The sequence below is a fragment of the Ruditapes philippinarum genome, unplaced genomic scaffold, assembly GCF_026571515.1.
Source record: "Ruditapes philippinarum isolate M1 unplaced genomic scaffold, ASM2657151v2 ctg1560_1_1_1_1, whole genome shotgun sequence".
NCBI lineage: Eukaryota > Metazoa > Mollusca > Bivalvia > Venerida > Veneridae > Ruditapes > Ruditapes philippinarum.
Genome location: NW_026857080.1, coordinates 96455 through 112208, shown reverse-complemented (window position 1 = coordinate 112208; position 15754 = coordinate 96455). Strand labels below are relative to the sequence as shown.

Below are 15754 nucleotides of genomic sequence, written 5' to 3'. Positions count from 1 at the left end.
GTGTTAGTTGGCAATACATGCAACACATTATGTTTATAAATAATATATATTTTAAAGCAGGATCACGATTTGATAGCATTATATTGCCTTCATCACATTTTTTTTTCAATTTCAGGAAGGCCTTTACAAGTAGATAGCTATGACAATGGAATTATATGCCCAAGTAATTCTGGTGAGTAATACCCATGATTATTTTAAGAAATTTATTCAAATTTAGCTTTAATTGTACCTTTCAGGATAGTGATGTTTAGTTTTATTTTGATTTCAAATACTAAGGAATAAAACATATCTCTCAACAATTATTATTTATCTAAACATACGAAAATCTTGATCTAAACAAAAAAAATAAATTAATTGCGATTGTTAATTACAAAATTCAGCTATACAATTCGTATATGTTGTAAACATACAATCTCAGATTGTTTTTAACTATAAATAATTCCTTCCAAATACCACTACACATGTGCTCTTTTTTAGACTTAAACATGGTTACGTCCATTATTGGCAACATACTATTTATCTGATATCATATATTGATTGTGCGAGTAAAAACTTAATTGTGGAAACAAAAACAAGAAAGAAAACGCATAAAACATCGATAGTTTCACTCTTTGACATCATGGACGTGTTTAATAGTGCTGCAAATTCATAGGGTAAAATGACACCGAAGTGGTCTATGTCAGGCAACAGCAAGTTTTATATACCAAATTGTTCGTCTTGGTCTGTAGTTTCCGGAATGAATATTCATTTGGTTGAAGTCCGACGCGTAGCTTAAAAATTCAAGATGGCGTCAAAGACGGCCGCCAAATGCCTAAATATTCTAGAATATTAATTTTTGTTCATATTTGTTTTCGCTTTTGTATTTCAAGTGAATTTTTTGCACGGAAGATATCATTTAATGCGTTTTATACGAAGAGATTTAATTTTATTGGAGAAAACAGATTGCTTTTTGCTTTTTTATACGTAAATAAGCAAAACAATGCTAAACATATGGATTTTTGCTATGATACTCTTGTCTTAGCTTAAACAGAGAATATCTATTAATTATTTTGTTATTCCACTATTGTAATGTATTCATGACAGTAATGCTTCAATGCATTCATATCATATCTTAAGAAATCTTTCTTTGTAATTATGCAGGAAGACATATAAAATAATAGGCGGTACATGAAAATAGTTCTTCAATGTAAGGTTGTAACTGGTACTTATTTGTTTTATCAATTATTTCCCCAAATTTTGTGTTTCTGTCAAATTATAGCTTCTTTAGTGCAGTCCATGTAACTGATTAACATAATAAACCAGGAATATGATAACTTGCTTCTGGTTATTTAATGAATTATTGTTCAAATCGTACCCCACCCACTATGAATAAAAATCTAAAGAAACTCTGACCCTTCGATTATACTGATTATATGGAATGACAATATTTACGTAAGTTAATAAACATAAGGTGATTTTAAAAGTGTGATACTATTACAGGTATCCTGTCAGATCTAAAAATCTGTTCAAAAATGTGTTACCAATTTAATAAGCATGATTTTGTTGTTAGTTCACGTAAGGATTTGAAAAGTACAATGTATGCAAAACAACCTCTGCTCCTTTATTTCAAATGAAATGTAATTTATTTTTTGAAGTTTCTTAAATTGACAAAATAGTCATTTAAAAAGTTTGATATTTTATCTACATAGATCATTACTCTCATGAAACATGCATAGTAGTCGGATAAAACATAATCGTTCAGCTTGGCATTATCTTTGTGTTTGTGTTATTTAAATTCCTTCTATTTGACCTTTTTCGAGTTATGTGGTTCTTGTATTTCGTTTTAAATAGTGTATAATAACCCTTTGGATAAATAGTGTATAATAACCCTTTGGATATGTAACTTGCTTTTAGAGATTATATTTTGACCTTTGATCCTGTTTTATAAATCCATTTTATTTAGTTTCGCCCATTGTTCTCTATTTCTTGTGGACAATATGTTGTATGTCAAGAAATTGCACGAACATTTTACATTGAAGATACAATGATCACTTTCGTATGAATACATCTATGGACGTGTCTTCACTTCCTTTAAAAGTTCACCAGTTTATGTAAATTGAAAATTCTGCTTAAGCAGGTGCTAGAGAGTGTGGATGGTAGGTAACTTGCAATTTCCACTACCGGTATGTTCCTATATGACGACACAGTGTAAATAAAATAAATCCCCGCCAAGTAAAATTCTAACAATTGTTATGGTTACATTAGACGAAATAAATAAAATACATACATGATCGTGTAAATATGTACAATTAAGGTACAGCCTAATTACCATAACCAAAGTACTCGATGCCTTAAAGGAAGCCAGAGCAACATAAACATCACTTACCGAGACAGAAGACGAAATTAAATCTGTTATAATTAAGAACGTACAAAACGTCAAAAATGAAAATGTTGCAGGCTCGGTTTTATTGAGCCTGTTCATGAACGGCACTGTCAAGTGCAAACTTCAGTACACGCCCCCTCGCACCGAATTAAGCAGAATTAAACATTTGATCATGGTTATGGTGAACTTTTGGATTTAGAAACAACCGCAGACGCGCTTATATTGTGGTTATCATGGAACCTTCAATGTGACACGTTAGTGTCATTCCATAAAAAGCGGCGTATGGTACGCAAGTACAAGAATGTGTGTGCTCTAAACAAGAAAACAATGAGCGGAACTAAATAAAATGGAATTTTGAAAGGGGATCAGAGGTTATGAAGCCTGCATGCCACAGATAGACTGTCATCTCCACATAAATCAGGCCTGCTTATACCTAGACGTAAAAGAGTTTTTAGAGTAAAATTAAATTTTAAAAATATCTGAATTACGACGACAGGACTTTGTAATATATTTACGTAATTTATGATAGCGATAGCCTTGTTAAAGAAGTTTGCCAGTAATAAATAAATTGCGTTCATTAGAATCATCCACACGACAGCAGGCCCAGGCAAATCTAATTAACTTAGATATATATATATACGCAATATGATGTTGCATGAAGTACATGTGAACAGTTAACAACGTTATTTAAAAAAGAAAACAATTACATGTATCATAGATTTTAGTTACTATGTAATTGTTAATGATAGAAATATTTAAATTTGAAAATATTAGGAGTTTGTTTTATTCATTTTACGTCCACTTGGATATCTATATGATTTCACTTGATCAAATTTGATTATTCATGATAAGGATATCATCTAGGTAACGGTAAGTGCTATTTAATTCCGGTTGTGAAACAGTAGAGAGACTTATCATAAAATCCCTCTAGTAACAATATAAAAGTAAATAAAGTAAACTAACATGTCATTGGCATTATGATTGTAAAAATCAGGAAAAGAGAAGATCCTTTGAGAGCAATTAAACATGGCAAAGTTGATAATTCAAACTCAGTTTGATGAGGTCTGTTCATGAGGAACCATATCTCACGTCTCTTAGTACCGACTAAGTAGTATCCAATCTTCAACTATAAAAGTTTTGCAATCAGTGATCCCAAAGGACCAAGTCGTTCGGTTAGCTCAATTGGTAGAGCGTTGGACTGTGAATCGGGCAACCCGTGTTTGATACCCGGACGGGGCATGTCACTTTCGTTGCGATTGATCATGGTTATTCGCACTGTACCACTGCTCTGCTATGTACAGAAGTTTCAGTTCCTTGCAAAATTGAGGACAACTAGCACTGGTAAACTGCTTGACAGCCTGTCCAGGAACGATTCGGTGTCTGAACTGTGCTCTGGTAAATTCAATATGGTTACGGCCGAGATCCGGATTGAAAACTACCGACACAAACACCACCATCCCGAAGGACCTATTAATATAACACTGGTAACCTGCTGTTGTAGACTCGGTTTGATTGAGCCTGTTCATGGACGGTACTGGAAAGTGCATGTTACTCTACGCCCCCCCCCCAGCACATAGTATTACTATCAAGTACTGCGAATTCACTTAAATTCGTGGGCATGAAATTTCGTGGATTTATCAAAAAAGGCATTTTCGTGGGTTCTTGAATTCGTGGATATTCGTTTTCTTGTTAAAAAAATCAGTAACCTAATGCAAAATAATCTTAAACTTAATCGCCGAACATTTTTACTTACAACATGTACATATCTTTACTTGTCACACAGCGCTTGTCAATAAATTTAATCCTTGCCTCTGGGCATAACTAATATAGCACAGTTACTGCCGATAATTGACTGCAATTAACACATTTATGTGACATGATATACACACTGCCCCTGTAATGCGCCAATGTAAACATCGCATAATTTATACGACACCTGACAGGTTTTAATCTGCCAGTTTAAAAGTTTACACCCTGAATTGGTCTTAACATATTTGACAGTAACTACACACAACGTCACAGTGACTGTGTAAATTTACATGCATATAAATTAATCTCGGTAAATAACACGAGTATGTGTGGATCTTTTATACCTTGTGAAAGTCGGTGGCGTCTTTGATGTTGACGGAATAGCATTCGCACAAATACAGATTAAAATTCATATAAACTGGATCATTTAAAACGACAAAAGAATGTACAATAAATCTGTTTTAGCGATCGTATTTTTTGATGGTTTTGTGTACTTACGACATTAATATCAAAGACTTTTTTTAATAAATAAGAGCAAACTGACAATTTTTATTAGCGCTTATTTTGCACTGCCTGGGTTCCCATATTTACTCGATTATGTCAAGTATTCTTGTTGACACAATCAAGTCCTAGTAGACTACAACGATCAAGTACGTATATGCGACATTTGTGACAGTAAATTGAGAACATATAATCGAGTTTTCTTTCAAGTTTCTTAAATATTGTATATACATCCATTTCACGAAATATCGGCCGGAAAAGAGCCGACGCATGTTTGTAATACAAATGTATATAGAACAAAGACTGGGTAAGAAGTATTTGTTGGGATAAAAGTTCGTGGGATCTTAAATTCGTGGATTGACCTACCCACGAAAACCACGAAAATTCGTGCCCCACGAATAATAATGATTTTACAGTACCCACCAGGGAAAAGATAAACTGTTTTCGTCCAATTGAAAGCTCTTCTCAATTCCTCCCATGAAGTTAACAAACGACTTGAAACAAAATGCTCAAAATCATACACAGGAGCTGTCAGTAGGACAGCGTGCTCGACTATTCTCAGTGCTTGATAGTAAAAAATGGGACATAATATTGTAAAAAAAAGCTTGATAAAAGAACCTCCTCTGTACACAGGTTGAGATTATGATGGTGAACTAGTGTGCAAGTTCTCAAAGCGATATGTCGATGGAATTTTTAAATTATCTGAGGTGGAAATGTAAATTCAAAGTTGAAAAAAGGGGCATAAATGGAGGGCATGATGGTAAACAAGTGTGCAAGTTCCAAAGCCATATGTCAATGGACTGTGAGATGGTACGCAAGCTTTAACGCCGACGCTCGGGCGATTATGATAGTTGTCCTTAATCGTCGAATAGTTGAGCTAAAAAGAAACTGCCCTCATAATATATATTTTCAATTCACTCAATATTATATAATATTTTATTCATTATTCAGATCCAGTCTAGCAGAAAAGTATCTTACTGTAAACTGAATAACCTACCCATTTTTAATGTTCTAGCAAATTACATTTTACATTTTAATGTATATATTATATCCGTCATCAATAATTACAAAACTCCAAAATATGGTTCAATTGTAGATTATCATATGTTAAGCCAATGCCTTAAAACAAGAGCTGCATGTCGGACAGCACGCTCGAATAATCAAAATCAACAGTCTGCATACTAAAGAAATTCTCTTATTCATAAAGTAGTATAACTCTTTGAAATAAAACATGTTAGAGGGAAGTAACCTACAATAATGATGGTTGTGGAGATACATCTTGTCCGAGAAATTCTGTAAGTTAATAAATAGATATTATTATTATTTCCTAATAAATGCTTAGCTTATAGGTCTTGAACAGTGACCTACAAGTATAATCAAAATCACATTTGAAGGCTAACAATGAATGTTTATGGCTAAGGAGAAACAAACTTGCAAACGAATCCTTAACAAAAGGCTAGCATAAGGTCAACGCAAATACCGAATTGCAGGTCAGTAAATTAGTTCCTTTTTGTGTACATAAAACAAATAAAATATTTCAACATTTAGACACACATGCAGGGCATTTTTCTGTGAAAAATAAGATGTCTAATCACTAACCAATTACATAAAATTGTTATCTTTTAAATATCACTATGTATTATAATATTAAACAAAAAAGTATTTAATTTAAAGTTGACTCCCCGTTCGTAATCCCCCTCCCACTTTGTATATAAATTTAGATCAATAAAACACATTTATGGCATAGTTCGCTTATTCTTACTTATTCTAAATATGTGTAGATTTAGTTTTAAAGCTACCCAGCAGGCACAACAACGTTGAAACAACGTTGAAATATGGTCAGAATTCAACGTTGAAATAATGTTGGATTTATATTCGGATTTGAAAGTTGAAACAACGTTGGAGTTTCAACGTTGGATCAACGTTGAAGTTTCAACGTTGGATCAACGTTGGAGTTTCAACGTTGGATCAACGTTGAAGTTTCAACGTTAAATCAACGTTGAAGTTTAAACGTTGAATCAACGTTGAAGTTTCAACACCAAAGTAACACTTGAAGCAGGCCCAAAAGGTTGTTGAATTTGATCGTGAGGTGGTATCAACATTGGTCAAATGTCATGTATCTAGCTAGGCTACTTGTAATTTACATTAGAACCTTATTCCCTGTTGCATTCACCATGGTCAGGCATTTTGTTTTCTACTTCTCCGGTGAAGTCTTCCCTATTGTACACTTAATTATGCTTTAACATCAAAATGTAAAGAAATGACGTTGTTTGAGTTAGAACCACGCCATTTAAATAACACATAAAATGTATGTTTTTTCTATGCTCTTTATTCAATAATGCTAATTGACCAGACTGGTCTGTGAGGCATAATGTACATTTAAAGATTTGTAACAAACAATCATATACGTACAATATGTTTACATAAAACATTTGGGATGAATTCTTATTTCAAACCATTTGACAGAAAATATAGCTTACACATGTGTAATACTAATTTCAATACTTTAAAAAAAATTTAAGCAATTGCTGGTAATGAAATAGGATTAAGAGATGTTTGGTTATTTCTGTATAAATGTTAATATTTGTATTTCAATATTCAGATCATATTAACAACTTGAGACATTATGTAAAAATAAAACTCTCTTTTTTTAAGAGTTTGAAAATTACTTAAAATTAACTATAATTGTCTTCAATATTTGAAAGTCATATTTTTTCAGTCTTGATTCTGTATTTCTTTATTTCATTTGCTGGCATTTTCTTCCCCCCTCCTCCAGCTCGTTCTGGCGCATACTTTAACTGCTTCATTATAGCATCCTTTATTGTAACCTCAGTAACGTTTGAATGACTATCTCTTACAGTCTCTACAATGAAAAAGAAAATGGTTTTGTGTATATAAGATTCACAGCATTTGCATATAAGAAAATTTACATTTTGAGCACTATGTCCTTATTGTTAAAAATGTTTATTTATACTGAAATAAATATTGAAAACAAAATATAAAATTTGCAAACATAATAATGAGTTATTCAACAAGTTCATTGCAAATGTAATAAACCTACACAATATTATATTTTTTGATCACATACCCAATAAAATTTTTTTAATATTTTTAAAATTGTAACTACAGTTTACACTAACATAAGAATGCTGTTAGCCTATCTTTGTATATCTTATAGAGGATATTTGTTTGTTTGTGTGTAAGATGAAATTTTATTTCATCGAGTGGGCTTTAAAAACAGTATTCTCACGAGTGGCGTAGCCACGAGTGAGAATACTGTTTTTAAAGTTCACGAGATGAAATAAAATTACATCTTACATAACAAACAGACAAATTTTCTTTTTATTTTATGCTTTAAAACAAGTTAAAACGAAATTTCCATAATTTTAACGTTAATATTAAAATCTGTTTCCCCCATTGGGAGCCTCATTTAGAGGGAATTTCTCATTAAAAGCAAGAAGTCTTGAGCTGAAAAATAAGTCCGCCAATCAAGGTTAAATGACGGTGATATTTATTCATTTTATTAAAAAAATATGAATGATCGCTTGTTTTAATAATAAAAACAAACAATTCTTGTAGGAGAAAAAGTCCAACCATCCATCCATATTTCTGTTACTTACTGGCGAATTTATATTAGACCTGGCTTTGTAAAATGTAAGCGGCAGCCATTTTTTAAAGTTGTGTATTTCATGGGAGGAAAATAATTGTGTAACGATTCAGAAGGATATAATTTGGATTTGTTAGTCATACACCTTTTTAAAAGAAAGAAAACTTATTTGAGGATTGTAAACAGACAAAAAATAAGTGTTGACAGAAGTGAAAACATTCAGAAAAGGAGCTAGGAAAATGGAAAAACTTGGAAGCTTGCTAAGGCATTGTAAGGAACGCTGGGTTATTTTACTTATTTTACGAGTGATGGCTGTCAATGCTTTTCAATTTTTCATAAAGCATACGGCAGTTATTGCTCGTAGGATACTTTAATCTGCCCAAATGTCATCAAGAGCAGTTTAGCATGGGGAAGGAATGTATTTTTCAGACTGTAAAAACGAAACGAAAAAATTTAGAGACGAAATTTTGTGATTGGAATTTGAAGGAATAGAAGTATGTTTTCTCTCTTTATTACTTTTGACATTTAAGTTATTTATCTATTTCAGCTTTGCTATTTTTTTAAACAGCCAGATATTGTCAGAGTTGTCAGTAAAAATAAAATTGAGGTACCACATTGGGAAAATCTTAAAAAAGTAGTTTCGTCATTGAAAAAAGTGAAATTATATTTTGATAATTTTCACTGTGAAATTATCAAATATAATTTTCACGGATAAATCAGTAATCCACTGAAAAGCATAAAATAAACAATTATCTTACATTGCAAAGTTATTACATTATGGTGAAATATGTTGTTTACAAATGATTACATTACATTGCAAAGACATTACATTATAGTGTAATATGGTGTTATATGTTTTTTTAACAAATGGCTTTATTATAACCTGCACGGTAGATAAGTCGAACTATACGGGTATAGTGTACAATATTGAAAACCATAATTACATAGAATATTTTATAATTTAAGATTAAAAGAAACATATAAAATATCTGACCTATGATGGCTTGAAAGAGTTGGGTTTTCCCAAATGGAAACTTTCCTTTCTTTCCCTTCATATTCATTTTGGCCATCAGGCTGTTGTGTAGCATCCTGTCAGAAGACAAATCAAAAGTTAATGTATAATTATCATTTGTTTTTGAAAGAAAATTCTTAAAAGTTTGACACTGCATCAGAAACAATCTGTATAACAAAATTTAAAATACTTTGTAATTAAGGTGTTAAAAAATAAACATTTCTTCATAATTGATAATACCTTAAAGTGTATAAAGCTATATATCTGACGCAAAAATTATTGTTTGAATTTTAAAAAAGTATACTTCAAAAATGCTTGTATAAAATAAAAATGGCAATAATTGCCTTAAAAGGCGAATTGCGCATGCAAAAAATTATTGTTATACGAATAAAACCCTTTTTTAAATAGCAAAATGATATTTTGTTCCGGATATTTGTATTCTGTTAGTTTACATTATTCATGTGTATTGAATATCAGAGACATTCTATGTTACAATTTTTTCAAAACTCAGCCATTATAATAATAGAACCAATATAATTTTACTGTTGAAATATTTCACATAAATATTGATCTATATATATATATATATATATATATGTATATATTATATGTTCATATACAATGTCAAGTATCCAATTTCAATCAATGTTATAAATGTATTAGCCATAATCCATATAATTTTATAATCTTGTTTTTGTAATCTGTTTACGTAATGATATAATAAACGATGAATAGCAAAATAATTTAAAAAGCAACAATAACAGGGTTGCTTTTACATACCTTTCCATTGCCTTCCTTGTGTGGTCGACCGCAGTCACTCCACCAATTTTAGACAGGGACAGCTTCTTCAAATAAAAAAATTCAATTGAAATAACAGTTTGCCACTCCAACAATTTTATAATAAAATAAATGCAAAACATGTCAAAAGTGTTTTCCTTTTAATGTTTTATGAAGAACTGCTTTTATTTTCTGACAAAAATAAAGTACCCTATGTTTCATTAAATTGAAGTGCTTTTAAAAAGGAGCAAGTATTTACTTCAGTTTACCAAAACATATCAATTTTACTATGACAGATTATGTTAAATGTTTATAGTTAGATTTTTACATACCAGGCTAGAAAATTTTTCACTGTCCTGTATTTCCTCCTCGAATTCTTGAAAATCATCTAAGGAATGAAACTGGTTCTACTTTATACCTTCCGCCTGGATAAATGCACCTGTAGACAGTCAATATCTTATAGAAGTCAGCAAGTATGAAAACCTAAAAATTCAAATTTACCTGTGAAATTTAATATCAAGAACAATGGCAAATTCAAGTCATCAGACATGCATATCCTTGAAGAATCTCATGTTTGTTAATTTTCAAAATATAAAATATTCAATCATAAAAAAGGAGAAATTAAATTAATAAAGAAAGTCCAAAATAGCAAAATTGAAAACATTGCAAACTTGACTCGATACAAACTACTGTTCACATCCCCTAGCACTGGCCAAAGCAGAATTCAACATTTAAACATGGTAATAGTGAAATTTACATACATCCTTGAACCTTCAATTACACACATCAGTGTCATAATACATGTATGAAATGAATCTGTAATTTTGTGTAGTCAACTTTATGGGAAGGGGATAGAATACAAACTATGACAGAATTTATGCAAACGTGTACTTACGAGATGTAGACATTGGAAATGAAAAGTTTCTATTTCTTGTCTGAATGGACTTTTGGACCTTGAACGGTTGATATATCTTTGGCTGAAGTAGGGGCTTCTGCTCCTTGATCTGGAGTATTGCCGAGGTGTTGAGGACATCCTCCATGTATGGTCACGAAATGACTGACTTCTGCTCCTGGACCTTGACCGCCATGATCTGTCAGAGCCATGTCGGGAAGGTTGGGAAGGACTTGTATTTCGTGACCGTGGCCGCCATGATCTCACTGAGCCATGCAGTGGACTATAAGATGGGCTTCGACTATGCCTGCTTGGCATATTACAAACCTTTCCTCTTGATTCACCTTAAAAAATATGTAAAATGCATTCCTATACAAACACCTCAAAATTCTAGTTCTATTACCAATAAAATGTACATTATTTTATCTTAATAACAATTTATCTGATTTAAGGTTATTAAATGCCAATGACAAAATTGGCTCAGTAGGAATGGCTATCACATGAATTACTGTGGAAGTAGAAAAGTATCAATCTAAATTGTGTTTAGAGGGCTCAACTAAGGGGTAATTACAAGAAAACTGTTTAAATTTTCTCACAAAAAACACTCGACATGATACTCAGAGTATTGAACCAATAATTTTAAACTTAAATATGTTAGCTAAATATATTTACCTGAATCTTTGTTTTTAGCTAATGGGGTTCTACTTATCATTGCTGTAGGTGGCTTAGGTAGATTCACTAAAATAGAAATAAATCATCCAAAGGTTGATATCTTGTTTAATAGATAATCCATAATCAGTTTACAAATCAGTTTTAAAAGATTTTAATTTAATTGTTGTATACAATAGTAAAAGAAGACAAAACTTAAAAATTTAAATGTAAGAATTTGGCACATTGGAAAATTCAGACAGACCAGTAGTTTTTTAGTTTGGGCCTTTTGTCACAAGTTAAAAACATTCGAAAAACTGAAAACCACGGATTGAGTATTATTCCAATTGGTTTTATATAGAAAAAGAGATCTTTCAGGAGTAGAAGCCTGACAACTTGTACCCATGTATATATCAGCTGTATTATTAAGATATTTTTCTAGCATATAGACTTTTTATGCCACCGCAGCATCTGCGATGCGGTGGCATATAGCGATTCACCTGTGTGTTTGTTTGTGTGTGTGTGTGTGTTATATAGATTATATAGTGAACATGGCAACCAAAAGGAATTATAAGAATAAATTAAAAAAATCTTCTTGTAAAGACCCAAAAGACCTAGAGCTTAGATATTTTGCATAAGGCATTTTCTGGTAGATCTCTACCAAGATTGTTCAAATTATAGCCCTGGGGTCAAAATCGGCCCGCCCCGGGGGTCATTGATTTTCACTATATAAACATATAGTAAAAACTTAAAATACCTTCTTGTAAAGACCCAGAAGGCCTAGAGCTTAGATATTTTGCATAAGGCATTGTCTGGTAGATCTCTACCAAGATTGTTCAAATTATAGCCCTGGGGTCAAGATCGGCCCCGCCCTGGGGGTCATTGATTTTCACTATATGTACATATAGTAAAAACTTAAAATACCTTCTTGTAAAGACCCAAAAGGCCTAGATCTTAGATATTTTGCATAAGGCATTGTCTGGTAGACCTCTACCCAGATCGTTCAAATTATAGCTCTGGGGTCAAGATCGGCCCCGCCCTGGGGGTCATTGGTTTTCCTTATATGTATATAGTAAAAACTTTTAGTAAAAACTTTAAAAAAAATTCTTCTAGCAATTGACAAATACTAGAGGGTAGATATTTTGCATGAAACATTGTGAAGTGAACTTCTTGCAAGATTGTTCAAGTTATAGCCCTGGGGTCAAAATTGCCCCCGCCCCGGGGGTCATTGATTTTCAATATATACATATAGTAAAAAATCAAAAAATCTTATTGTGTAAAGGTACAAGGCAGAGCTTTGATGTTTGCTATATGATATCATCTATAGGTCCTCTACCAAAGTTGTTCAAATTTTTCCCCTGGTGTCAAAATTGGCCCTGCCCGGGGGGCAGTGTTTCTCATTATGTACACATAGTAAAAACAGAAAATAAAACAAATGTTTTCTGAATGGGAGAAAGCTACAGCTTAGATATTTGACTTGAAATGTTGTTTGGTGGACCTGTATTAAGATTGTTTTGAATTAAACCCTTGGGGTCCAAAATTTTGCCTTGCCCAAGCGGACAGTGGCTTCTCTCTGGTCCTTTGATGTACAGCAATGAAATTTTGAAGATGTGCACAGTTTTAGTTGTAAAACTGAACTTTGATATCAGGTGACCTAGATTTTGATGATGTGACCTACTTTCTTGTCCTTTGATGTACAGCTATGAAATTTGAACCATGTGCACAGATTAAGATGTAAAGTGAACTTTGATTTCAGCTGACCTAGATTTTGACAAAGTGTCTTACTGTGTTGTCCTTTGATGAAATTTAGGCTGTTTGAAATATGACCTTCACCACCAAATTCACTAGACTTGAGTGCATTGATATATTCCTACTCTGATCTTTTATTGAGTTAACAACAGATTTAACCACTTATCTGATGATAAGAATTAGATAGGTCAAGGATCTATGCATAATGACAATCTTCAAAATTGTATAGAAACAAAAAATATGTTCCTACACTACTATTTAGTGTTGTATTAATGCGGTGGCATAGCATTTTTCTCAAATGCAATCTTGTTAAAACATACATTGTATTACTAGAAACATTTTTCTATTTTAATTTTTGTTTCTGTTTTTTTTTTTCAAATAATATACCTGCTTTGTTTTTCTCTTGAGCCTTGTTTGAACTCTTTTCTTTCTCTTTATCTTGTGTCAATTTGGCACTTGAACAAGACAGTGGGGACTTTTGAATCACTGTTTGTTCAGTTCTTGTTCTCGTTTCATCTATTTCTAAAAGTTGTACAGAATGCAAGATAATATTATTTAAAAAAAATTACATGCAGTAAATTTAATTAGTCTGTTAATGTCATTTTCAAAGAGTTTTGGCTAATAAATTATCTATATATTTTTTTTATTCATGATCAAAAAATCACATTGTAAATGTGGGTGCAAGAATCATAATCATAATATTATTCTGTGTAGATCTTTACTCGAGTTCTAAGAACAACCTGTCAAAACTTAATCTATAACCAACTTAATTTCATGTAAACAGCATTGTAATATATCCCAAACAGTGATTTTATCTCTCAATAACATCACTGTTTGGAGTTCGGATGCTAGGAATTATATCACCAGGGCGTAGCCAGATCTTTATTCGAGTTCTAAGTACAACCTGTCAAAACTTAATCTATCACCAACTTAATTTCATGTACACAGCATTGTATTATATTCCCAAACAGTGATTTTATCTCTCTATATCACCAGGGCGTAGCCGGAGTAATATGATGTGCATCTGAACAACAAACAGTGATTTTATCAAGCAATAAAATCACCAATTTGGATATATTATTTCAATTCTAACACGACATCAACAAATAAATGCAGCTGTGCCTGATATTAAACAAAATTGCGTCTGAATAGTTTCCATACTTATTTTCAGCACGTCAGATTTTTTTTAATTGTTACGTCATATGTATAATGATTACGTCACATATATAAATACAGAATGTCAACAGTGATTTTATTGCATAATAACACACACTTTCGGTTCTTCTATATTCAATAGTGAAAAATGCGGGTCGTGTTAGAATCATTATTCAAGAACTTTTTCTCAGATATTTGGATGTAATTATCTTTTTATTCATTTTTTCTTATTATAACTACCTGATATGAAGTCTTCCATAATTCTTTTCTTTGGTTTTCTTTTACCCAACTCTTTTCCTTCCTCTTCCTCTTCACTTAACTCTGCCGTGGTTGTTTGATTATACTCCTCACATTCTTGTCTGTTGTCTTAAAACATTACAATATTGCCGTTATCACAGTGATATTTTTTGGTTGATTTTGACCCCGAAATAAGGACTTGCCTCTTCACAATCTTGAGAATTTGATTGATATATTTGAGAGAATCAAAAGAAGAAAGCTGAAACTAGGAATGTTATTATTAAAATGTATGAATAACGTGACTACAGGTGATGATTTATTCTTGTTTATTTTTTCACAATTTGACAGATTATCGTGCTAAAAATTCACAATTTCAGGGGTATGGGTTGTTGCAAAAAAGTAAAAAAATCACTGTATCAGTATCAAATTCAGTACCATATATAAGCAAGAAATTTAATTTTTTACAATAATCATCTTCAAGTTCTGTATGGCAACTGTAAAAGTTCAGTCATGATGCTTACTTTCTAGATCTTTTATATGTGATTTAATTACACTTTTAGATCTCGGCAACTGTACAAGTTCAGTCATGATGCTTACTTTCTAGATATTTTATATGGGATTTTATTACACTATTAGATCTCCTTTAAAACCAAAATAAAAAAATTGGTTGATTTCACATAAAGAATATAAGACTAGCATAACATGATAAAAGAAGGCACGTACCAGACTGAAACTTTACTTTATTTAACTCGAAAGATTCCCATTTATTCTCAGGAGACCTCATTTCTTTCATTGCCCGAATGGCGCTAACACCTTGTGGCCATTTTACAGAATGGTCACCAATTATCCATTTGAAGGAATAACACCTTCTTCTTCTACTTCACCTTCAAGCCATACCGCTAAACTCCACTCTACTTTGCTGTGTTCCATTTTCTGTCAAGAATGTAAGACTAAATTCCAATATATATTTTTATTTTTACTTTTCACAAACATGAAAAGAAGGAAGTGATTAAAACTACTTGTAAACATCGAATGAAGCCTGTTCTATTTATGCTGATTTTGTGA

At 31.9% G+C, this 15754-nt stretch overlaps 1 protein-coding gene across 1 annotated transcript; it reads right to left on the bottom strand.

Annotated features, from left to right (window-relative positions):
• Positions 1-7317: 7317 nt before the first annotated feature.
• LOC132748687 (zinc finger Ran-binding domain-containing protein 2-like) lies at positions 7318-15488 on the bottom strand. Its single transcript, XM_060738299.1, has 8 exons — positions 15413-15488; positions 14693-14818; positions 13685-13819; positions 11573-11638; positions 10904-11244; positions 10012-10076; positions 9214-9308; positions 7318-7475 (listed from the first exon to the last, which is right to left on the bottom strand). The coding sequence occupies exons 1-8, from the start codon at positions 15480-15482 to the stop codon at positions 7318-7320; spliced, it is 1056 nt and encodes a 351-aa protein (XP_060594282.1). The 5' UTR covers positions 15483-15488.
• Between the last annotated feature and the right edge of the window lie 266 nt (positions 15489-15754).